Here is a 24,569-nt window from a genome sequence, read left to right as displayed (position 1 = left end):
TGTGGGGAAGGGGCTGTGCTGGAGGTTTTAGAGCTATAGTTGGTGAACGTGGATCCAGCTGAGGAAGTCCTGGCTCCCTCAATAGCAAAATGAAATTTAAAAGACAGAAAAGCCCCCAAGCTGCTGCTGTGCCCTCAAACAGCCTTGGTTTCTCATTGTGCCATTTTGGTGTGGACCTGGTTCATCCCCTCACCCAGGTGGACTCAGCCAGGGATGATTGCACAGTGTGCCCACCCTGCCTGCTCCCAGCCCTCTGTGGTGCCACCAGCCAGGAGAGGGGGAGAAGCGGCTCAGGTGTGTCCCCGTGGGGCTGTGTCCATGCTGAGGAGGGCTGGGAAAGGTTGCTGGCCAGGGGACTCCATAACCATGCAGTGTCCCTGCCCAGGCTCCGTGCAGGCCAGTCCTCCTCCCAGCCAGGGCAGGGTGTGCTGGGAGCGATGCCTTGGGCAACCTCAGCTTTGGGTCCCTGCCCTCTCCACCCTGCTCTGCTCCTGCCTGGAAACACGTCTGGGAGGACTGGGGGCAGCAGACAGGGAAGAGGCAGGTGCCTTCTGGGCCACCCTGGGGCTGGCAGAGACACTGCCATAAAGCCATGGGCTGGTGTCACCTGAGACTGGAGCTGCCTGTCCCCCACGGTGGAGCCCTCAGTGCACCGGGGACGTTCAGGTGAGGCTGGGGGGCTCTTGGGAAGGCTGCCTGTGGCTCAGTGTCTCTCCATGCTGTCCCAGGTGGTTTGTGCCAGCATTTGAATGCCCAGATGGGCATCAGCTGGGATGGGGCAGAGGCTGGTGGTGGCCCGGGAGGGGCAGCTGGTGGCCAAGGCCCCCTGGCAGAGGGGCACAGGGGGATGGATGTGCTGTCAGTGTGTGCTCTGGGAGCAAACACACCGGCTGGTCCCTGACTGGGGCCAGGTCCTGGCAAAGCTGCTGTTTTGAGGATATTTTGCATTTGTTGCTGCTGGGTGCTGTTACTGTTGCTGTCGAGCCTGAGGCCCTCAGGCTGCGGCACAATCAGACTTGTGCTCATCAGGAGCCCTGAGCTGGAGTCTGGGATGGAACACGGCCCCTTTCCTGCCTGCCTTCCTCTTGCTGTGCTTTCCCTGTGCATTGGCCCCAGTGTGGCTTTCCCAGCTCCTGGCACAGCACGTCTGGGTCCATGGCATGGGCACAGCTGAACCCAGGAAACCCTTCCTGGGAGATGGTGCAGTGCTCCTGCCTTGGCTCCTGCCTTGGCTCCTGGCCCTGGGACAGCCCTCTAGAGCACCCGAGGTAAGAGGAACTTCCCTGTGTCCCAGAGATCCCGGGGCTCCAGGGCCGGGACAGGCTCCCTGTGGAGCTGCAGCTGCAGTCACAGCCTTTGTTTTGGAATTGGGTGGGGAGTGGAAACCCGGCGTCCCCTTTCCGTACAAACAAGAGGGATTCCTTATCCAGGCCCCCAGAGCTCTGAATCTCACTAATGAAGCTCCCACCCCTCTCTCCATCTCTTCTCATCTCCATTGAGCTCTCCATGGAAACGGGATGAGCATTGTCCTGTGAGCCCACAGCCATGCTGGGGTTGTCGGGGGTGGGACAGACCTCGGGGCTCTGAGTTGGCACCAAAACAGCTGTTCCCTCCCTGGACTGAGAGGATGTTCCGATCCCTGTCCCTTCCCTGCTCTGATCCCTATATCCCCTTCCCGGACTGGGGGTATGTTCCCACCCCTGTCCTCTCCCTGGATTTAGAGGATGCTCTGTCCTTAAGGGCCAGGTTGTCCCTTCACCTGTGGTGCTGTAAAGCAGCAGGGTGGGTTCCCAATGCCCTCCCTGCCCAGCCACTGCTGCTCCAGTGCCCGCTGACATCCGAGGGACACCAGGACAGAGCAGGAGAGCTGCAGGGCAGGGACTGCACTGTGCTGATTCCCACTTCTCCCTGCTCGCTCCCTGGATTGCTCAGTACATGAGTGATGGCGTGGGATCCCTGGGGACCCTGGGAGTGAGGAATCCAGGGCTGGCTGAGCTCCTCCTGCTGCTGGCAGCCCCCACCAGCCCAGGGCACGTACTGGCAGTGCCCAGCCCTGTGCTGGAGCCCTGACCGAGCACCTCCGGAGCCCCCGCTGGAACCCGCTGTGGGCGAGGTGAGGATCCTGCTCCAGGAGGGATAATCACTGACCTGGGCCATCCTCGCGTGCTCCTTGGTCCAGTGCACTCAGCAATTAGCCCTTGGGAGCGGCTGGGGAGGAGCTCCTCGTGCTCCTTTCTCACGGGAGTTTCCCAGCAGAAGCTGTGAAAGACACCCCGTGATGTGCTCGGAAGTGTCTCCTGCCCCAGCTGAGCCTGGCCAGCCTCACCTGCTGCAGGTTGAGGGGAATAAAGTGCTGCTCCCTCTGTAAAGTCAACATCACAGTGGGCTCTAATTTTACTTCGCAAACAGATGCAGTCACACACGTTAGTGATATTTTTTTTCACCCTGGGAGAATTAATGATACGGAAAAATTAATTTTGATTAAGAACTGGTGTGTCACAAAGTGGGATTTTGTTTTTAAACAACAGAAAACCCAGTTAGCCTAGAATGATCCCAAGCTGGTGCTTGAGCTAGTCCTTGGAGGAGATGGAATCAGCACTGCAGGAGCAGGGGAAATGGAGGTAGGAGGAGGTGGAGGAGAACATGCAGTAGGACTGAGCTCATGAGCTGGGGAGCTGCCAGCGGTCAGTTTGGGGACCTTCTCGTCCCTGCTCAGCCAAGCTCGGCTCCTGCACCCCCCCCCCAAGGCTCCTGCACCCCCCCCCCAAGGCTCCTGCACCCCCACCCCGGGGCTCCTGCACCCCCACCCCGGGGCTCCTGCACCCCCACCCCGGGGCTCCTGCATCCCCACCCCGGGGCTCCTGCATCCCCCCCCCCCCCCCAAGGCTCCTGCACCCCCACCCCGGGGCTCCTGCACCCCCACCCCGGGGCTCCTGCATCCCCACCCCGGGGCTCCTGCATCCCCATCCCAGGGCTCCTGCATCCCCATCCCAGGGCTCCTGCCTCCCCACCCCGGGGCTCCTGCCTCCCCACCCCGGGGCTCCTGCCTCCCCACCCCGGGGCTCCTGCCTCCCCATCCCAGGGCTCCTGCCTCCCTCCCCGCGGTGCCGGATGCCGGGAGCAGGCGGAGCTGGGGCGGGAGCGCAGCAGGTTGGCCCGGCAGAGCCGGTGTTTGACACAGGGGACTGGAAGTTTCGGTGGTTGACCTTCAGAGCCTGGGCACCTTCCTGTGCCACGCAACACCCCCTGCCCTCGCGAGAGGCAGCCGGGGCTGCCCCGGGGCTGCCCGAGCGCTGTAACCGAACTCGGGAGGTGCCCGAGCGGTGCCTGGAATGTTCCCGCCGCCCCGAGTGGAAACAGGCTGGAGTGCTGGGATCAGAGTGCTGCATCCATTGGCATGTTTCTACTTTTAACATGTTAAAGATCATGTCTGTAACCTGCTCTAATTTTAGGCGTCGGTCTATCCGTGCTGGATTCCCTGCAGGGAGGAATGAGTGCAGGTGTAAAATTAGCCCGATTATTTATGGGCTGGCGGTTACCAGTGCTCCATCCCCAAAATGTCCTGCTCGTGTCCTCACTCCTGCCTCCCAATCACCCACTGCCCCGTTCCCACCCCAGGATTAGCCTGCAATCAAAATCTTGTTATCCAGGCAGAGGTTGAGAGGGAAAGGACGCTATTCCTGAGTTTAGGAATTGATCCATGTTAGGAGCAGTTAAACACAGCAGCCTTTCATTCCCAGTGGTTTGTCTGGGAAGAGCTTGGGAAGCAGAGACTGAACAAGGATAAATGATGTGTTTCTAGCCTGTGCCATAGCTGGAGAAAAGATTATGTGAAATAACTAACATGGAAATGTTAATCAGCATTAGCCATACTCCAAATTCCATTAGCAGGAATGCTAAACACAGAGGAGGAAAGGGCTGGGATTAGGGTGGCTTGGCAACAGGCTCTCCTCCCTGATGTTTGGGTCTCGTGCTCCAGGATTTAAGCTGTAATTCAAAATCCAAGTAATTTTCTTTCCTCGTCAGTGCAAACACCAGAAACGTCAGAGCCCAGAGCAGCTGTAACTCAGCACACGGGGTATGCAGGAGCCTGGAACGCCCTGCCGAGGACACAGGGATGTGCAGGAGCCTGGAATGTTCTGCTCAGGACACAGGAAAGCAGCAGCTCATTAGTGAGAGCACAAACATCCCTGCCAAGCTCTGCTCCCGGGGCTCCCTGAGCCAGGGACTGGTGTCAGGGAGGGGCTGCAGGGAAGCCTGGGGGGCGGGTGGGGCTCCAGAAGGACCTTTTGTGGATTTTTGGCTTTTCATGCCTGAATGGGCTCTCCTGGGTTTTTGGGTTTAACACAATATTACCTTGTATCAGACCATTCCGTTCCTGGTTTCAGTGCTTTTCCCGCTTGCTTAATCCTGACCCTTGTTTACGAAGTTTTTACAGACAATATTTCTGAAGTAACTCAAGCTTCTCCTGTTTTCCTCTGGAGCCAGGCTGGGACAGCTGGGGGTGTTTGCCTGGAGAAGAGAAGGCTCCAGGGAGACTTGAGAGTCCCTTCCAGGGCCTAAAGGTGCTCCAAGAGAGCTGGAGAAAGACTTGGGATGAGGGATGGAGGGACAGGACACAGGGAATGGCTTCCCACTGCCAGAGGACAGGGAGAGATGGGATATGCTGTGGAGTGTGACATGGGGGAAATCCCTACGGCAGAGTTCACCCCACTCCAGCAGAATTGGAACTGGTTTGGATTTAGCTGTGCTTCTTTCCCCACTTCCACACTCCTGGACGGGTGCCTGGGCCCTGCAGGGGCTGGGGAGGGAGCAGAGTGTGCAATCACACACACGCTGGGATCGCTGCTCTACAGCTGATTGTTCAAGAGGCTCTTGCAGCACAGACCACTCTGGAATGCCTCCCAGATTGGATGCAAGGAGGAATTTGAGCGTGGAAGCTGCCCTGTAGCAGGACAGAGAGTATTTTGTGGATGGAGTTGCCACGCAGATTGGTCACTGCACTTGAGCAAACAAGTGTGTTCAAATAACAGAGCGATGGAGACAGACACTGCTCAGCAGGGCTGGAGCCTCACCAGCTAAAACAAGCCCTGGATTTAGGACAGGAGCTGCCCATGCAGCCAGGGAAGCCAGCTCCCAGAGATCCCAGGTGGGATGCCCGGGGGCACACGTCCTCTCCAGGGGCAGATGTGCCATCCTGGGACAGTGTCTGGTGTCTGCTCCCAGTGCCGCACCCGGGCACTCCAAAAGGGCAGAGCAAAGGACTCTCCTGGAGTAGTTCCCAGGCTTTGGATGCTTTGACCCACGGGTATTTTTTCCCCTCTCTCTTGAAATGACAAGACTTTGAGAAAACCTGTCCTTGGATAGCCCTGGCAGTGCAGATCCACAGGGAGCCGGCTCGCGTTTCCCAGCTGCCGACCCCTCTGCAGGTGATCCTGGAGCCTGGCTGCCTGGGTCCAGCACTCTGCAGGGGCAGTAGGACACAGCCTGCCCCTTCTTCTGGGACTGCTCCAAGGGCTGAGGCCTCTGCTCCACAGCTCCATCAGCTCCCAGATCTGGGCACAGATTGCTGCCCAGCATGAGCCAAGGCTGCTCTCCAGAACCCAATCCCATTCACAGGAAATTCAGACCCCGCTTGCCATGGGCCAGCATCCAAGAGGGAGCAGGGGAGGCAGGCACAGGATTTGTTTTGCAGGAGTACCACGAACTCAGGGGTGCAGTAACTGGTGTGAGCTGACAGTCATGTATCAGCCTCGGGTGACCCCAGGAACCCTGTTCCCCCTGCGCTTCCCTGGGGGTTGTTCATCTCCCAGCCTCCTCCTCCTCCTCTGCTGCAGCTCATTCTGGCTCCTCCTGTGAGCCCCGGGCTGGTTTGGCTGCTGCAGGTCCAGCTGCTCCCTCAGCAGCAGGCAGGGCTTCAAACCCCACTGGTTTCCCACTGCTCAGAGCAGATGGAGAGCAGGGAAAGCACGGCCAAGATAACAAAGTTAATTTGTGAGGCCTGGAGAGCTGTGTGGTGTTTCTGTGGCTGCAGGAGACTCTGCTGGTTGGGGTTACTGTGGGAGATGCTGGGGTTGCTAATATTGCAAATCCTGCATGCCTGGATGGTTGCTAACCTGGGACCCTGCTTGCTTTGCCCCTCATCAACCTAAAAATGAATGCAGCGTCTCCCCGGTGCCGACAGGAGTGCCCAAGAAGAGACAGAGGGTGAGGGAGCTACTGAAGGTCAAGGGGCTCTGGTTTCACTGTTGATCCATTTGAGCTTAAACAAGGCTCCAAGCTGTTGATGGTCCAACTCCAGACATCACACACAAGGATAAGAAGCTTAAGAAGAGCTTTGCCTTTGCTATTGACTCTAAAGCTTTGGAAAGTGCGGCCGGGGTTGCCTGGGAGCTCTGGTTTCCAGTGCAGCCAGCCAGCCCATCCATGAGGATGGACAGGGACGTGCTGATGGCAGCAGCTATTTGAGATGTTTTCTGGGCTGGCTCCCCACAGGCAAAGCATGGTCTCTCTGAAGACCTGTCTGCAGCTCTGCCACTGTTCTGATGGATTTGCACACTGTTCCCACAGAGACTCATTTCTCTCTCTTGCTGCAAATGAAACAGTTAAACTGGAGCATGGTCACTCCCTGGCTGGTCTGCTCTGTGCAGGAAGGCATTCAGCTCTGGTTAAGCTCCTTTTGATCCTCACATTCCTTTAGGCTCCTTATCACTTCTCCTTATCCCTTCTGTTTGTCTGTCCTCCCATTGACCATATTCATGGTAAGGCTTTATCTCTGTGACCAAGTCAGTCCATGGGAGATGAGGGTTTCTCCTGCCATTGCTCTGTCACTTGGTGCAGCCCCAGAAGCCCTGTCCCAAGGTTCCCTTTGCCTCTGCTCCCACGTTCCAGGAGCTGCATGATCTGATTGAAACTCCTTCCTGCTCCTGCTGGGAAACAAAGGCAGCAGCAAACCCCCCTTTTTTTTTTGTGGTGTGGGGAACCAGAATTTAATGGCAACGATTTCCTGATGGGAATGTGAGAAGTTTTTGGTATGTTCCTTGCACCCACTTCTGTTTCTAATTCTCCTTCCCAGCCTCGGGTACGACCACAGCACGTGTTACAGAGTTCAGGCTCCGCAGTCTGTGTGGGACACGCTGCCTTTGGTTCACTTGGAAGTTCAGCTCCCTTGTACTTGTTGGAATGTGCTGCTTAATTAATATCATTTATCACACAGATGCTGTGACCACAGTGCTACAGCACAGGTTTTCTGGCTGGCTCTCACTGCTGTTGCCTCAGCACAACAACTTCACTCCTCTGAAAGCGCATTTGCTGCCTCTCAGCAGCCGAGGTGCTGGGCGAGGCTCGGGGCCCCAGGATAGGATGCCTTCACTGTACATCTTCCCTAGTGGCATTCCAGAACTTTCCCCTCTCATCTGCACCAGAGTCCACTGAAAATTAAATTCACCATTTCCCTGAAAACACGTGCGAGTGGGGAAAAACTGAGCAGCTGTTTTCAGCCTTCATCCACAACCTGAGTTTTCCCCTCTCTTGCTGCCAAACCAGATTCCCTTCCTTTGGGGTGTTTTCTTCCTTTGGGGTGTGATTTAATCCGTGATACACAGGACAGCCTGTTCTGTGGGCTGTCTTGGCAGCAGGCACCAGCCCTACTTTCTACACCCACTTGTGACCTGACATACGGCTTTGGGAAGTCGTGTCCCACCTGTTCCCGCTCCCATCGCTGCCCCGCTGGCCGCACACTGGCCGCTCCCGTGAGCCCATGCCAGGCCTGGGCTGGGCACTGTGCTCCGGGCGCAGGGCTGGGCGCTCCCTGTGCCTGCCGGGCACTGCTCCGGAGCGGCCACGAGGAGCCGGGGAGAGCAGCCAAGTTGGCAGCGCAGCCCTGGCTGAGTTCAGCTCCCAGGAGACTGGCACACGCTTTGTTTGTGCCCGGCTCGGCGCCAGGCCGGGCAGGCCCAGGAGCACAGTGTGCAAACACTGCCTGCACCAACACTGCGCCTCAGCGTGCTTCCTGCCCTCACCCTTTCTGGGAACGCAGAATAAAACTGGGGTGAAAGGCATCGAGTGAAAGGAGGTTGGAGTGAGGTGGGGGGTCAGGCCCCTCTCCCCAGGAACAGGCGACAGGACAAGAGGAAATGGCCTCAAGTTGTGCCAAGGGAGGTTTAGGTTGGACATTATGAAAAAGTGTTATTCCTGGCACAGGCTGCTCAGGGCAGTGCTGCAGTCACCGTCCCTGGAAGTGCTCAAAAAACGTGTGGATGTGGCGCCTGAGGCCAAGCTTTGGTGTGAACGTGGCGGTGGTGCTGGGTTGACTGTTGGACTCGATGATCTCAGAGGTCTTTTCCAATCTCAGCAGTTCTATAATTCCATTATTCTGTACAGCTTGGACAGCGGATTGCTTTGGCTATGAGCTGTTAAAGCCTTCCCCCCACCTGTTTGTAGGTCCCTGCATCCCTGTCCCTCCCTGTCCCAGCACAGGGGCAGGAGATGAGTGGGCAGGTTTGTGCACTCCTGGCTGGTGCTCCTGGGGATGGGGAGGAGCTGCCCTAGGAAGGAGGGAGCCAGCCAGGGGCTGGGAGTGGGACAGTGGCTGTGTGTGTGCTCCATGTGGCCATCACTGCTCCCGGGAGTGCCTGGTGTGATCCTGGGAGCTGGGTCAGGGAGGCACTGGACAGAGATGTGTCCCTGCCAGGGGCACTGCCCCCAGTGGGACCTCGGGCACAGGTGGGGGTCAGACACCCCAAGAGAACAAGGCCTTACTATATCCTTGCAGTGAAGACTGTGACTCTTCATGGGTCCAAGAGCAAAGGGAGATAAAATTATATCTTCCTCTGTGTGTGTGCCTGGCATGGGGATTAATTTATCCAGATGATTAAGGCAGCCAGTGATGCAGGAGGTGGCTGGGTAGTTTAATGACCCCGGTGGAAATAGAAAGCGAAGAGCGTGTTTCCCTTTCAGTCGTGTTGGGGTTTGATGTTTATGGCCCATTATGAACTGATTGATAAGTGGAACCCCTTGAAAAGTGGAATATATTCACGCTGATCTGCTTCTCTGTTGTATAAAACTGCTGAGAACCAAAGCTTGTTAAGACTTATTGGAGACAGATGTTGCCACGGGGTGATTTGTCTGGAGGTTGCTTCCCAGCCAGCTCCTGTGTGGCTGCAGGATGTTTGTGACTCTGACTCAAATATTTCTTGAGCTCTGACTGGGGTAGGAGAATGGCACAAATGGTTCTCTTCCAATGGAGCAGAAACTCGGGCTGCAGCACTGTGACTGTGAAAACCCCCACCGTGCTGCAGCGAGTCCTCCCTCCTGTCTCGCTGTACAGTTTGGCTCCAATTAGTTGGTCTCGACTGCTACATGTGCAGGCCAACACTGCTTCTATTTCAGGGGGACTTGCCAGAGATTAATTAGATCCCAGGCCTGCAGAGGACCAGCCAGCAAATTTCGTGTGCCATTAACTCGGCACTTATCACGCAAACACTGCATGATAAGCAGCCCTTTTGTTGTGCTGCTGCAAGCGAAGGTTGTCACAAAAATGAACCCTGTGAGCAGACAGAGAGTGATAGTTTGGGAGCTGCAGAAGCTGCTTGCTGAGATAGATCCCAGCCCTGGTGGCTGGGATGGCACTAAGTGTGTGTTAGTGCAGGCAGCCGTGCCCAGAGCTCCCACCATCCCCGCAGACACGGCTGCTGGGATCATGGAATCGCCGAGGCACGAGCGGCCACCGCGCCCTGAGTCGGTGCACCAGGAGATGTGCAGTGGCAGCCACTGCTCCAAGGACACTCGTGGGTTGAAGGAGAAAATCCAGAGAAGGAAATCATAGAACTGGCGTGATGGGGGTGCAAATCTCCAGCAGGAGCTCCAGGTTTCTGTTTGGGAAGTGTGAAGTGACCTTATCTCACCACCCTCAGGTTGTGCTCCGGTCTTTGTGCCCACGCACAGCAAACGCGAGCCACAGCACGTTGGCTTGTATTGGCTCGTCTCACTTCCAGGAGAGCTGGGAGAACGTCTGGGCAGACAATGAGGGGACAGGAGCCAAGAACCAGGGATGGAGTGATGGCGAGAGCACGCTGCAGAACAAACACCGGGACCAGGCTGGATGGGGCCTGGAGCAACCTGGGATAGTGGAAGGTGTCCCTGCCCATGGCAGCAGGGGGGACTGGATGAGCTTGAAGGTCCCTTCCAAGCCAAACCAGTTTGTGATTCCATGGTTCTATATTTCTAGCTAATAGGCGAGAGAGGGGTGATGTAGTGGGAACTACATGCCAACAGTCTGAGCAGCAGCAGCCTGAATTAATTTGGAGAGCAAAGTGAGAAGTGTGGATAAAGGGCCCGTAGGAGATGTGTCCAGGATGAGGGAATAGTTCTGGCACCGTGGTCAGGGAAGGGCCAGACAGGGACATCTGTCCAGACTGCACTGGTCTGGCCTGGGCTGGAATGGAGATTTGGAGGTGGAGCTCCAGGAGGGTTATCTGTGCTCCCTGAGGCTGCAGGGCCAGAGTGCCACTCACACAGACCAGGCAGGCTCCAGGAATTTAACGTGAAATACCTTGTTCTTGTGCTGACAGGTAGGGCTGGAGAATGGTGTTCAGATAGGGAACTTCAGCTTTGACAGCAGGGAAAACATGGGAATGCTCTGCTCCAGCTGAGCTGGCTGGTGGCTCTACCCTGCCTGGAGCTGGCCAGTGAGAACTGTGGTGTGACAGGGACACGCTTCCCTCAGGATTGACTCTGTTGGGAGGGAGCTGGATCACAAGGCAGATGCCACCCTCTTACTGCACAGAGACCCAGCTGGGGCAAACACATGGATGTGTGTGATTATCTGGGGACAGGGATAATGGAATTGGCTCTGGAGTTGGCCGAGCACTTGGAATTGCTGTGTGCAGTTCTTGGCATTGACTTGAGAGCAAGGAGTTATTTTTAAGATTCTGCTTTCCCAGTAGAGGGGTGACTCAGAAGGAGCTTCCTTTAAACAGCACAAATTTGGTGGGAAGAGGAGAAAGCCACTGCTGTGAGCTTGGGCCTGAGAGTCAGACAACATGTTGTTAAGCTGAAACTTTTGTAATAAAAGCTTATTTTTAATGAACTAACTATTTCTGTGACAACTCGGCAGACAGTGGTTCTGATCCAAACAACTCAAAGCAGTTCATCTGCCCCAGGTTGGGCTGGTGCTGGGGCTGGGCTTTTCCCATGGATTCCTGAGTGGATGTGAACATTGCTGCCTCATGTTTGTGCACATCCCTGGGCAAACACCCCTGTGACGTGCTGTGCCTCGGGTGCGCTCGAGGAATCCGCTTGTCCAATACTTTTGGAAATAGGAAGGAAAGAAGAAAGGAAACCACTTGTGTTGTCAGGGTAGAAAACAACCAGGGAATCCTGATCTCCACTGCTGCTGCAGTGGCTTTGCTTTGTGCCAGGCAGCTCAGATTGTCTGTGCCAGGGTGGCAGTGCCAGGCTGGAGCAGTGGGAATTGGGGTTCCCAGGGGACTGACAGCCAGGAGAGCCGTGTGGGACTGCCTGGCTGAGGGACAGGGGTGTCTGGAGCTGCCGGAGCTGCTCCAAGGAGGTGCTGGAGGTCCTGTCGGTGCCTGGGAAGCACAGAGGGATCCCTGGGGGAATGGAACGGAGGTGGCTCCTGAAGGGACAGAGGCTGCCTGAAACACAGCTCTTTAGGGAGAAAAACACCAAAAGCTTTAAATGGCATTCAGGGCATGAACGTGCCTCCCAAGAGCCCGGATCTGGGATTAATCCCTTTAGATGAGTTTAGGCCGGGGTCAGATCCTCTGAGAAGGGTTTAATTTCAGAGCACGCTGGTGCTCCCCAGCCACCCTGATGTGCACAAAATGAGAGTTTGTGTTCAAAGACACCACTCTCTTTCCCTCTAAACAAGCCACCTGTAGAGGAACTGAAGTGTTTGAACATGGTTTGATTAAAAAGCAGTGACATTTATCTCCAGACCGACTTATATTGGAGATACACCGGTGGAACAGCCCCGTTCCAGCTGTAATAAGCAAGGTTTTAAACACAACCCCTGGGCTGGAACTAAGTGAGTCTCAAGTAAGTCTAAAAACCTTGAGTGGCCAGTGTTGCGTGACAGGGGTGCGAGTAAAATAGGGTGAGAAAGTGATGGTAAATGAGACTCGGGATGAACAAAAGTGAATGGAAACTTCCACTTTGGACACACCGAGGCTGGCAGTGAATGGTGATATTTAATATGCTGCCTCTGCTCAGCTCTGGTGCGATCCCTTTATTCTCTTGCACATCAGTGCCATTAAGGGGGATGTCTGCACTGCGGCCGTGGGTTTGTACTGCCCGCTGAGGCGGACAGTGAGGGTTCCGAGCCCCTCCCGCAGACACAGGGAGCTCTGTCCTCGCACGGACGGAGGCGGGGTCTTCCCGGGGCCAGGTCCACCGGGCTCGGACCGCTCCGGGTCGTTATCCCGGTGGTTATCCCGCTGGTTATCCCGGTCCTTGTCCCACTCCCTCAGGACCCCCCGCCCGCCGTCTCTGTGGTGTCCTGAGGGGCCGCCCCGGCCCAGAGCGCCGCCCCTCCCTCCGCGCGCCCTGCCCCGCCCGCAGCGCGCCCCCTGCCGGCCGGGCGGCTCCGTGCCGGGCCACGCCCCCACCGCTCCCCTTTCAAGCGAGGAAGTCCCTCCCCCCCGCCCCGCTCGCTGATTGGTCTCGGGGCCCGCGCGGGCGGGCGGCGATTGGCCGCGCCCGGCGGGGGGCGGGGCGGCGCGGGGGTGGGCGGGGCCGCGGTCCGGCCGTGGCGGCGGCGGGAGCGGGAGCGGAGCCGAGCGGGGCCCCCGGCCCGACATGAAGAGCCTCAAGTCCCGCCTCAAGAAGCACGAAGCCGTCATTGGGGGCAGCGCGGTGGGTGCAGGGAGGGGGCGGCGGGACACCCGCGGGGCTGCGGAGGGGTCCCGGGTCGGGGTGAGCAGAGCACGGGGCTCCCGGTTCTTGGAGGGGCAGAGCTTGGGGGGGTCCCGGTTCTTGGAGGGGCAGAGCTCGGGGGGGTCCCGGTTGGTGGAGGGACAGAGCACGGGGGGGTCCCGGTTGATGGAGAGGCAGAGCTCGGGGGGGTCCCGGTTGGTGGAGGGGCAGAGCTCGGGGGGTCCCGGTTGGTGGAGGGGCAGAGCTCGGGGGTCCCGGTTCTTGGAGGGGCACAACACGGGGGTTGTGTCTCCCCGGGAGGGTCCCGGCTCCTCGGGGAGGGGGTGCTGGTGTCCTGGCTCCTGGAGGGGCAAAGCACGAAGGTCCCGGTTCATGGAAAGGCACAGCCGGGGGGTCCCGGCTCCCCGGCATCGGGGGCTCCGCTATGCGCAGGGAGCGACTTTGGTGGGCTGGGATCGGTGGAGGATCCCAGGGGCCCCGGGGGTTCGGGGCAGGGCCCCGCGGTGGGCTGTGCCGGGGCAGGGGGCACAGCAGCCGGGGGATGACATTCCCTGCCCCCGGCTCTCATTCCGGCCGCCCGGCGTGACCCCCTGCTCGGAACACGGGCGTGCGAGCGCATTTAGCGCTGCCTTGGGCTCTGCTGCCCGGCCCCGGCAGGAGTTAACACCTCTCTTTTCCATCGGAGCCCCTGGAGCCGGTGCAGGGGGGCTGGCAGCCAGCCCGGGGGCTCCCGTGTGTGCACGGCACGGGCAGCAGCTCCGCCGGAGTGACTCGTGTGGCGAAACCGGAGCGTTTGGGAAGAAGGATTTGCTTAGAAAGTGGGCAAAAAGCTCTCAGGGCAGCTGGTCACTGCACAGCTGTGATTCCTGATCATCCGGGCTGGAATGCTGGGCCTGGGCGAGGCAGAACCTCTGGAAATGCACCTTTGCGGTGGTGCAGTTGTCTGTGCCTCGTTCTCTCTGTCTTCCCAAATGCGGGCTGCTGTTAACTGGCATTTTTTGTTGGGCTTTATTTTTACTTCGGTCGCCCCTGCTGATGACTTTTGGTGGGGGAGGTCTTTGTAACCGGAGAAAGCCGTGCTCGGGAATCGCTTTGTGTGGTAAATCACCTTTGATTGTGCCCGTTCCGTGGCCGCCTCCCCGGGCATCCGCCGTGGCAGCTGCGCTCCCGAGCTCATCCCTGCCTTCCTTTGCCCAACTTGCCGCTGGCACCGCGGGATAGCGGGAAAAGGGCAGGAGAACGTGGGACGCTGCCTTTTATCGGCTGTCCTCTGAGATATCGGCCGTCTTTAAAATCTGCCTCGGATCCGAAGCTGTTACCTGCAAATAACAACTCGTTGGACAGAGGCGTGAATCCCGAGGTTTGGGAAGCGCCGAGTGCGGTCCCTGCCAGGGAGGGCTGCGGAGCGTTCCCGGAGCACGGCGGTGATTCACGGGGCAGTTATGATGGTTTGTCATGTGTAGGCTGGCGCTGGCTTGTGCTCATCAGTTGTCCTGTACTTCAGAGCTGTTTGTCATTCTCAAATTAGCCCACGATAATTAAGTCTCAACAAAGACCGACAGCACCCGTATTTGTTTTGAGTAGGCATGGAGATTTTTCACTTCCATAGGTGAGGGCTCAACAAACCTTGTCTTCAAAGGAGGTTTGAGTAGTTTTGATACTTTTAAGAGCTGGAGTTACTCTAAAACATGTGAAGGGAAATAGCTTTCAGCGAGATCCTTTAAAAACGGGGGTTTGTATCCATGATAAACTCATTTCCCCTGTTTATTCCATAGTTTGGTTACACGATCACTGCACCAGCTCATCAAATACCAACTTATAACCTTCTACGTGGGGGGAAAGAATCCATCCCCGCGGGTGGGGGTGTTAACAGTGAGGCTGAAGGGGGGTGAAGGGATGAAGCCGGGTCTCTGTTCTGCTGCTGGGGAAGGAGGGAAGTGGGTGGGAATCCTGCCAGCGGGAGCTTTACAGGTCCTGCTCAAAGGGGAGTAAAAGAGTTGCCTGTTTGAGAAACTTCATCCCTCTCTCCTCTCCCCACCCAGTGCTATTTCCTGGGGGGTGGAGAGAAACCTAATCCGTGCTGCTTTTGGAAATTTTCCTCCAGGTTAAGGGAGTAATTACGTGCCTTCTGATGAAGATCTGTTGGAAATGGCTTTATTACTGGGCTCCTGATGGAGGGAAACCACAAAAAGCAGCAAAAAGCAAAAGCAATAGTTATTACCAATTCCACAGTTATCCAGAACGTTGTGCCTGAAATGGAATCACCTGGTTTTGCCAACTCCAGCTGGCTGATGGTGCTTGGAAAATCATCTGAGCAGCCTGTTCAGTGCTCTGAATAGTGAGACAAATGCTTGTCGTTAGCAGGAGTGTAGGCTGGAAGCTTTAGTGTGAGACTCTGTGGAGCACAAAGCCATGAGGTCAGAGGTGATGCCTCTTTCACCAGCAGTTACAGAAAAGACTTTAATTAATGTAGTCAGTCCCACTGGGTGCCCACAGCAGCACACACTGCCCGTGCTTCTGAGGTTCCAAAATACATCCTGCTGCTATAAATGTGAGCTTGTGACCTGGTTTGTGTTTAGGAAATGTGCTCTTCCAGCAGAGTCAGAAGTTGTGTGTGCAGCTGTCTGTACAAATGAAGTGCTCACTGGTGGGCTCCTCTTGAGAAGATGGTTGGGGACAGTTTGGTTTGTTGTTCTACAACGTTATTTTTGGTTCAGACCTTTGCAAATGGACTTTCAGTGGTGAGGTTCTGACTGTGGCTCTGCAGGGGAAGAGGTGCTTCCTTGGGAACACTTGGGAAGTAGCTGTGGGGGTGTTCTGTTAAATCTGAGCTGTGTTATCTCATTAGTGTGGGGTTTTAACCTTTCTGCCCTTTGTGATGGGGCCTGGAATTTAGGGAAGGGGGCTCCTGGAGTTCCTGGGAAACATGGGATTCCTGGCAGTGCTTTGAGCAGAGCTGCCACTGAGCAGCAGCAGGTCTTTTTTCCTCTGGAATTGTTGCATCCCAAGGTGTGAGGTGGAGCTGGTGTGAGACCCACAGGTGGTTCAGAAAGCAGCAGTGCTGCAAGAGATGGGAATCACCTGCAAGAGATGGGAATCACCTGCAAGAGATGGGAATCACCTGCACGTGGTGGCAGTGAGCAGATATGAAACCCTGTGAAAGCTTCTACCAATCCTTTCTCCTCTGGGAAAAGTGATGCTGGGTTTTGTTTAATTAAGAGAACCCGAACCTTGTCTATAATTAGTGGGAACCATTGTGCAAGGAACAAAGGTGGACACCTGAACACTTGCCCTGCTATGATGATCTGTGATTATTAAATGAATATCTACACAGGCTCTGTAGTTAGTGACAGCTGAACTTGTTCAGGGTTGTGTCAACAGTTTTTTCCCCCACGGAGGCTGCCCAGCTCTGTTAAATGGATGAGTTTTCCTCTAGGGAAGGAGGGGAGCTTTGTGGGGTGACCCAGTACACAATTACACATCCACTCCTGCCCTGTCAGCACCAGAGAGGGCAGGTACCACCTCTTGTTCTGGTCTGACCCATTTTATTAGGGGAATGAAGAATACTGTTTGAATTTGCTAATTCATCAGCAGCACCATCTCTTTGTACGTGCGGCAGAAATGTGTTAAAAATGCTTTGTGGCCCCAGTGTGCTGCCAAACACACTGGTAACTGAAGGAATGAAATAAAAAATAGAAGTGTGATAATTTTAAGCCTTTAAAGATTGAAGATCACTTCTGAAAGCACAGGCAAGCCTCGTGCTGCTGGTGGCACAGGGTGGTTTGTACAGGAGTGAGGTTTTGGGGGGTTTGTCATGACTGCCCCGTGCAAAGGCAGAGCAGTTTGGGAGCCACTGCTCACAGTGCTGGGAGGCAGCAGGAGGGTTTTTCCAGCCTTGCTGCTCTTGGCCAGAGCAGTCCCTGTGCCTCCCTCGGGTAGCCTGGGGTGACTCTGTGGTGGCATCTTGGAGAACCCACAGCACTGCAATATTCCAGTGGCATTCCTGGCCGGGCTGGGGTTGTTCTTCACAGCACCTTTGGTTCCAGGAAGCTTTGTTGAGGCTCCTGCTGACGTGTGTGCTCCTTGGAAAAACCCCTTTGTGATTCGTCTGCATTTAGTTAACTGGAATTGGGTGTTTGTTCCAGTGATGTTTGGGGTTGATGCTGAAGGAACACAACAGGCAATTTGTGGTCCAGCAAAAGCTTGGTGGTGCAGCCTGTTTACAGGTGCATTGTAATTTTCAGGCTCCGTAGAAGAGAGTTTTAATGCTTTATCACTTTGGAATGTAGCAATTAAAAATATTTAAAAGAGTGGGGGTTTAGTGAGTGCCTGTGAGTTCAATACCCTGAGCTGATTTGCAGACATAATGACACAGATAAGCTCCATGGTTTATCTGGTTTGAGTTCATCTGACCTTTGGTGTAGAAGCAACTTATGGAGTACTTTGTCAGTATTTAAATATTAATATGAGCAAGCAAATGCTTGAACATCTGAGGCTGATACTGTCTCCGTGTTCTCATCACTTAGTGGTGACAGAACAGGGCTGAGGCTGCAGCGTGTTATCCCTTCCCTGAGCACATGTGCTTGGGGCTGATCCCTGTGTATCAGTGTAATAATCACGTTGTGTTTCATCAGCCCCTGATATTTCCTGATGCCTTGTGAATAAATGGAAGCACACAAATCAATGGGGCCTTGCTGAGAGCTCATAATTCCAGCTAATGCTGTGCCTGGAGTCCTGGGAAGGCAGGTGATGTGCTGCCCTTCCTGGCAGTGCAGGCAGCTGGACTCTGACCTTGCTCCTGCTTTCTCCCTGCTTAAAGGGAAATATTTTCCCCTGGGCAGCTGTGGGGTGAAGCTGGGATGGAGCAGCAGGACCTGGGCTCCTGTTCCTGTGAGGTGGGAGCTGTGGTGCTCTCCTTTACTGTAGAGGGTGTGATGTGCTTTGCTGTGTGTGAATCTGGCCTCAGTCACCATAAAATGGACTTGACAGAGTTTTAAAAGGAGCTGCAGAGCCACTGCTTTGTTTGCAGAGTGCATAAGCAGCTCTGATCACTTTTATTGGTGTCCAAGTCAGTCTGTGTCTCAAGGCTGGGAATTCGAGGCTGTTTTATCAGTAAAGTGCACTGTGGTTGTATGTTGGTCATGAGACACGAGGAAGCCGTTTCAAAACAAAATTGAGACTATTTTTAATTCTTTTATCAGGGTTTGCCTCCTTCGGGGGTTATAGGCAGAGTCCTTTGACACTTCCACTGTACCTTGTGAGCTCTTGTGGCTGGTGCTGATGGATTTTCTCCTGTCCCAGCCATGAGGAAAAGGGAGGCTGGCAATGCTGGGAGGGACCTGTTGCTCCTTGTAGCTGGTATGTGCAGGATTTTTCTAGGCAAATGCAGGTAAGGCAAAATCTGCAGAATAGATGGGTGATGGTGAAGTGCCTCTGCAGTGCAGGGGAAACTGCACCTGCTGAACATCTTTTGAAAAAAAAAACAGTTTCACTAGTCTAACTTACCCTTTCATTCTGTCAGTCTGTGCAGTTTCCAAATAAATCAAACTACTTCAAAAGCATTTGTCACTTAGTGCTGTATGAAATGCAGGGTGTGTCTGCCAGACCTTAGTTTTGATTACAAATGTACTCTGACCTCTGGAGAAGGAGCAGGAAATCAGAGTGTGCGGCCTGACAGATGTGTGAGCCTGCCCCTGGCATCTGAGACACAGCAGGGTTGGCCATGAGGAAGAAATCCTGCCCTGGGAGGGTGGGGAGGCCCTGGCACAGGTTGCCCAGAGAAGCTGTGGCTGCCCCTGGATCCCTGGAAGTGTCCAAGGCCAGGTTGGACAGGGCTTGGAGCAACCTGGGATAGGGGAAGGTGTCCCTGCCCATGGCAGGGGGTGGCACTGGATGGGCTTTGATCCCTTCCAGCCCAAACCAGTCTGGGATTCTATAAAGGCCTGTTGATAGGTTTGTGGGCTCCTGCTGTGGTGGTGCTGGCAGGGTGTCCCCAGAGCTGTGCTCTGTGCTGTGCTTATGTCACCCACTAATGGCATTAGCGGGGCCGTGTCCCGTTTGGGGTTTGCTGGTAATGGGATCAGCTGCTGGGCCCAGCTGTGACAGGACTGGGCTCACTTTCACAGCTTTAGCCCAGCTTGCAGGCTGAAGGGCTTAAGAGCTGCTTTGAATTACAGCTGGTATTTCTGAACTGGGTTGGGTGACCTTAAAGCCGACCCAGTGCCACCCCCTGCCATGGACAGGGACACCTCCCACCAGCCCAGGTTGCTCCAAGCCCCATCCAACCTGGCCTTGGACACTTCCAGGGATCCAGGGGCAGCCCCAGCTTCTCTGGGCAACCTGTGCCAGGGCCTCCCCACCCTCACAGGGAAGGATTTCTTCCTAATACTTAATCTAAATCTCCTCTCTTTCAGTGTGAAGCCGTTCCCTTTGTCCTGTCACTGCATGTTGTTGTGTAGTTAAGTTGTACAGTTCCTTACCCAGGGCTGTCGAGGATGCTCAAAGCTCACCTGGACTTGAGGAAAAACTGGAGAAGTCAATACAGTGATTGGTTCAGGATCATTGGCATGTAGGTAGAATCCCTCTAGCCTGGAAGTTTCAGTCTTTCCCTGAGAGCCAGGAGGGCACTTGGAGCAGTATCCTGTTCCTGCTCAGTTCATGTTCTCTCTCTGAGCAGGGTGGTGTGAACCCCCTGTGATGTCTCTCCATCCCTCCCAAGGGTGTTGGATGCCAGATGGATGCACAGAGTGTGCAGACACCCAGTGTGTCTGCTTCAGATAAATCCCTCAAACCGAGGGCACACCAGACGCAAACTGCTGGGAAGGAGACTGCTGCTGATCCTGACAGATGGAGGAGGTGGGATACTCCTTATCTTTGGAGACCTGGAGTTGGGAAGGATTCCTGGCAGGCTGAGCTTAAAAAAACAGGTGCTCTGTGTTAATAAAACCCAGGTAATATTGGCCTTGGCCAGGCACCTCCAGGGATCTGCACTGCTCGTGTCTGATGATGGTTCTGGTCTTTGTTCTGATAAACAACTCTGAACAGGGCTCTAAACTTTGGTTACACTGGAAGAACACAACATGAGCACGTTTAAGTTGTTTCTGCCCTTCAAGCTCCCTGGTTTCAGTGCCTTGGAGAACAGTTCAGTCAGTGGGAGTTGGTAGCTGGGCTGTTTCCTGGTGCTGCTCGGTGCTGATGGAGCCGTGGAAGCTGCTCTGTGCCTGACTGGAGCTGGGCAGGGCTGGGGAATGTGGTTTAGCAATCCTAAATCCAGTGGTCAGGACCGTCTCAGGAGGATCTCCAGCACAAAGGGGCTGCAGCTCACAGGAATGCCTGCAGGCAGATAACGTGGAGACAAGTGAAACCTTTGGGATAAATACTTTGGAGGAGACTGTACACCTGGAAGCCACAGTCTTACCTACACTTCTCACCAAACTGATTTTGGTTAAATGGGCCTTTTCTGTTGCTGTCACTTGTGAAGTGTATTTATTTTTTTCCCTCCCCCCCCAAAAAAAAGCCATTTTTAGTTTGAGGAGACAGACTTGGTTCTGGTCAGAAGACGATACAGTCACTGCCCTGTTTTGGAGTGGCTTTGTCACATGGGTACTAACTGCAGAGAGAGGGCTTGGAGCTTTCTTTGGGAAACACAATGATGCTGCAAGGCAAAGGCTGCTGCTCACAGCAGGGGATGTGGGATAGTTCAGGAATTACTGGGAAGGAGTGAATTAGGCCCAATATGAACAATTGGTTTTAAACCTCTTTGCTGAGAAGATCCATTTATTAGGCTATTTGCAATCTCTCCTGTGTGTCCTCCAGGGTGTGTGTGTGTGGATTTTCTGGCCCTGGACCAGGTTTTCCTCCTGCAGACAAAACAGTGCATTGCTTGCCTTGTTGACCTACTCCTCTAAATATGGCACTTGGGAGATCTCCATTTAAATTTAAAACTTGTGAAAGGGGACTCTCCTTCTCCCCTCCTGTTAATCACTGCGCTGTCACTGAATGTTTTCACAGCCTCTGTGACTCCTCTCGTTTCTCATGTTGGGAGACAGACTGGCAGCAGCAGTAAGCTGAAACCAGGTTCTATTCAGAAAGGGTTTCAGTGCTGTAAAAGGAGAATTTTTTTAAAGCAGAGGCATGTGTGTTTTCTAATTTGAAATGGGTTACATTTCTGTCAAAATAGGCTCATGCATTCCATCTGCTCCGCAGTTGTAACTGTCTGAAGTCTGAGCCTGAGTCTGGTTTCAGCTCTGTGGCCTGGTGGAATGGGGAAAAAGTGACTCCTGGGAGTATTTCAGTCCTCGTGTGTTATTAGTGGTGATAAGCGTGACCTTCCCCCCATGTCAGTGCACAGTTAATTTGACTAACGTGTTTGTTATTTTAGAGCGAGTGTTTGCCTGTCTGCAGAGCACAACAACACGGCAGCAGGGTTTCCTGCGTGCCTGTCTCCTCAGTTAACACCGAACCTGCCCCGCATTACTCAGGGCAGGGGCACGCCGGGAATGCACTAATAGCCCTCGCTTCTAGCCTGCCTGGCAAGGACTGGGCTATCAGAAAATAGATCAGCCTCAGGAGACTGTCTACGTATTGTTTACAAGATCTGCGGGTCTGGGCAGTATTTCCCTGGGAGCCCCAGTGGCTCTGGCAGTTTGTCCCACCCGACCCACGGCTCTGGAAGGGTTCTGGGGAGCCCCGAGCGCGGCCGGACCCGCACACGGCTCCTCTGGCCCAGAGGTTTCCAAGAGTTATGAAGTCTGAAGATGATCCTGAAGATGGGGAGAATATCCTCGGGGATCCGAGCTAAGTGAGGGATGGAGCAGGATGAATCCAGGGCGGTGGAGAGGAGCCGTTTCTGGAAGCAGGCTGTGTGAGCTCGGGGCGCTGTGAGCGGCGGGAGCTGATGTGAGATAAACTGATCCCTCCTGGCAGCACCAGGCTCAGAGTTCAGGATGATCTGTTGGTTTTCTTGTGCAGCTAAAGACACTGTAGGTATCTGAGCTTTCATATCCCTGGCAGTCATTTACAACTGCAAAAATGGGAAAGCTTGAATTGTGTAAATGTTTTATAGTGGGTACTGTTTAATTAATGTGTGTTGTATCTCTTAAACAACTTTTCCTGTGAGGAATTTTCCTTAAATGTGAGATGCATTTGTTAAATGGGTAATGATTTAATCATGGAATGGTTTGGGTTGGAAGGGACTTTAAACTCATCCCGTCCCACCCCCTGCCATGGGCAGGGACACCTTCCACCAGCCCAGGTTGCTCCAAGCCCCGTCCAGCCTGGCCTTGGACACTTCCAGGGATCCAGGGGCAGCCACAGCTTCTCTGGGCAACCTGTGCCAGTGCCTCTCCACCCTCCCAGGGAAGAATTTCTTCCCACTATCCCATCCAACCCTGCCCTCTGGCAGTGGGAAGCCATTCTGTCTTGTCCTGGCACTCCAGGCCCTGTAAATGTAGAACATCCCAGGCCATGGATACAATTTACTGAAGTGTTGTAACCAAAGGGAAAAAATCCGAAGGTGATGGATTTGTTTGGGTTTCTTTTTTAAGTAATGCATTTGTTAGTCAGAAGTTTTATTAAATGGGAGCAGGGAGGGGCTGGGGAGGATTTTCTGTAGATTTGGGTGAGTTTGTGGTGGCAGGTGTGAGCTGCAAAGATGCAGCTGGGCAATCCTGAACCAGTGAGAGCCACTCAGGGTGGGATTCCTTTCCTGGGAGGATGGGAATGTGCCATGTGCAGAAGAATTTAGAGGGCACAGAGCTTGATGCTGTGTGTGCCCAGTCTCTGAGGTGTCTGAAATTAAAGCCTAAACCTGAGGAGGTGGCTTTGCAGAGGAACAGTGTCCCAGCTGGGAAGGGACACCGGCATTCCCGGGCAGTGCAGGCAGAGTTTGCTGGGACTGGTGGTGTCACCAACACTGTGACTTCATTAGGCCAGGCTGGCTTGGCTTTCAGGCTAATGGATGTTTTAATTGATTGACAAATCAGTTCTGCACTTCAGCTGGGCAACACTGGTGGTAATGTCATTAGTGGTCTATTTTTATTACCTCATGTCGCTTTTAGCAAGTGTTGTACTGAGTAAGCTGTTGCTAAGCCTTCATGATTACTGTAATCTTGTTTGTTGTGAGAAAGGGGAGTAAAGATAATCACAGAGAATCGTTAGGGCTGGAAGGGCCCTCTGGAGATCATCCAGTCCAACCCCCTGCCAAGGCAGGGTCACCCAGAGCAGGTGACACGGGAATTCATCCAGGTGGGTTTGGAATTCCTCCAGAGAGGGAGATCCCATGCCCTCCCTGGGCAGCTGTTCCAGTGCCCTGCCACCCTTAAGGAAGGAAGTTCTTCCTCATGTTGAGGTGGAACTTCTTCTGGTTTAGTTTATGGCCATTGCTGCTTGTCCTGTCAGTGGGCACCACTGAAGAGTCTGGCACCATCCTCTGGCACCCTTGGAGATGTTTGTGTGGACTGATGAGATCCCCTCTCAGCCTTCTCTGGTCATGAGTGCAGTTCCAGTGTACAAATCACTACAGCTGCAGGTGGTGGCAGTGGGTTTTTGGTTCTCTTCTTTTTTGTGTACCCTCTTTTTCCCTGGCACACCCTGAGTTGGGGTTACCTGTTTTAATGTTCTTTATTTGGTGAGGTGTGGAAATTCTGATCCACAGTGATAAGTAACTTTGTGCACCTACAGGCTGCTTGTGTCTCACTGTTATCAACAAATTCTTTTGCTGTGCAGAGTTAGATTTGAATATAATACTCCTTTTTAGTCTTGTTCTTCAGTGTCCAGCTTGGCCGGGAGGTTTCTGTCACAGAACAGAAATTCCTGGAAAGCCCAAAGCCAGTCAGGAGGGGTGGTTTGGCAGCGAAGAGAACAAACTCTGTATTTTGGGGTGGGAGGCTTGGCCCGTGGCCTGAAATTCTAAATGTGAAGTAAACAAGGGAAAAGTGGGGGATGACGACTGTCTGGGGCTGAATGTGTGCTGGTCTATTTATAACTGCCTTGGACTTCCTTTGCCCTCTCCATTGCTTTGGGAATTGCAGGCTTTGAACTTGGAATTTCTTTCTTCTACAGCTCACTTCTCTTGACCATCACACTCTGGGGTAATTTTTGCCCCACTGCACAGTGTGACACAGCCAGGAAAAGCTGTGTCCTGGTGCACGTTTTTTAGAGCATCCATTTATTGTTGAAATGTGAAAACTGAGCAAAGAATGAAGCAGGATGAGGAAAACCAAAGGAAGTTTGATCCTGAAGGTCTCCTTTAGGACAAAAGTGGCTTAACCAGGCTGCCTCTGAGCACTGTTCTAAGAGCTGACTGAAATGTGCCAGTGATGTTGTGCACAAATAGCTGTGAACAGTTTGATGGGTGTGACTCCCTCTGCAGACCCAGCAATGCTTTGTTGTCTCCCCCATTTGTGTTAAGGTTCAGCCTCTTATGGAGGTGCCCTCAGTGGATTGAAGGTGCCCCACAAACTCACGTTTCTGCTTCTCTCCTGCACAGCTGAACCCAGACTGGAACAAATACGATGACAGGTTGATGAAAGCAGCTGAAAGGGGAGATGTGGAGAAGGTTTCATCCATCCTGGCCAAGAAAGGAGTCAGTCCCACGAAGCTGGATGTGGAGGGGAGATCCGCGTAAGTGACTGCAGTGCTCCAGGAGGTGCTGGAAGCTACTGAAAATTCCT

General features: G+C 54.2%; 1 protein-coding gene across 4 annotated transcripts in view; it reads left to right on the top strand.

Annotated features, from left to right (window-relative positions):
• UACA (uveal autoantigen with coiled-coil domains and ankyrin repeats) overlaps window positions 1–24,569 on the top strand; it is a 42,802-nt gene that overhangs the window by 1,724 nt on the left and 16,509 nt on the right. For 2 of the 4 annotated variants that reach the window (XM_064669339.1, XM_064669337.1), the window contains exons 1-2: window positions 12,756–12,876; window positions 24,386–24,519. In XM_064669339.1, coding sequence (XP_064525409.1) covers window positions 12,820–12,876; window positions 24,386–24,519 — 191 coding nt within the window. In that variant the 5' untranslated portion in view covers window positions 12,756–12,819. Of the gene's footprint in view, window positions 1–12,755; window positions 12,877–21,085; window positions 21,879–24,385; window positions 24,520–24,569 lie in introns of those variants that run through there. The other 2 variants (XM_064669338.1, XM_064669340.1) reach the window with 2 other exon arrangements.

Source organism: Pseudopipra pipra, chromosome 12 (assembly GCF_036250125.1).
Source record: "Pseudopipra pipra isolate bDixPip1 chromosome 12, bDixPip1.hap1, whole genome shotgun sequence".
NCBI lineage: Eukaryota > Metazoa > Chordata > Aves > Passeriformes > Pipridae > Pseudopipra > Pseudopipra pipra.
The sequence above is the reverse complement of the archived record's forward strand: the minus strand, read 5'-3'. Positions and strand labels throughout refer to the sequence as shown.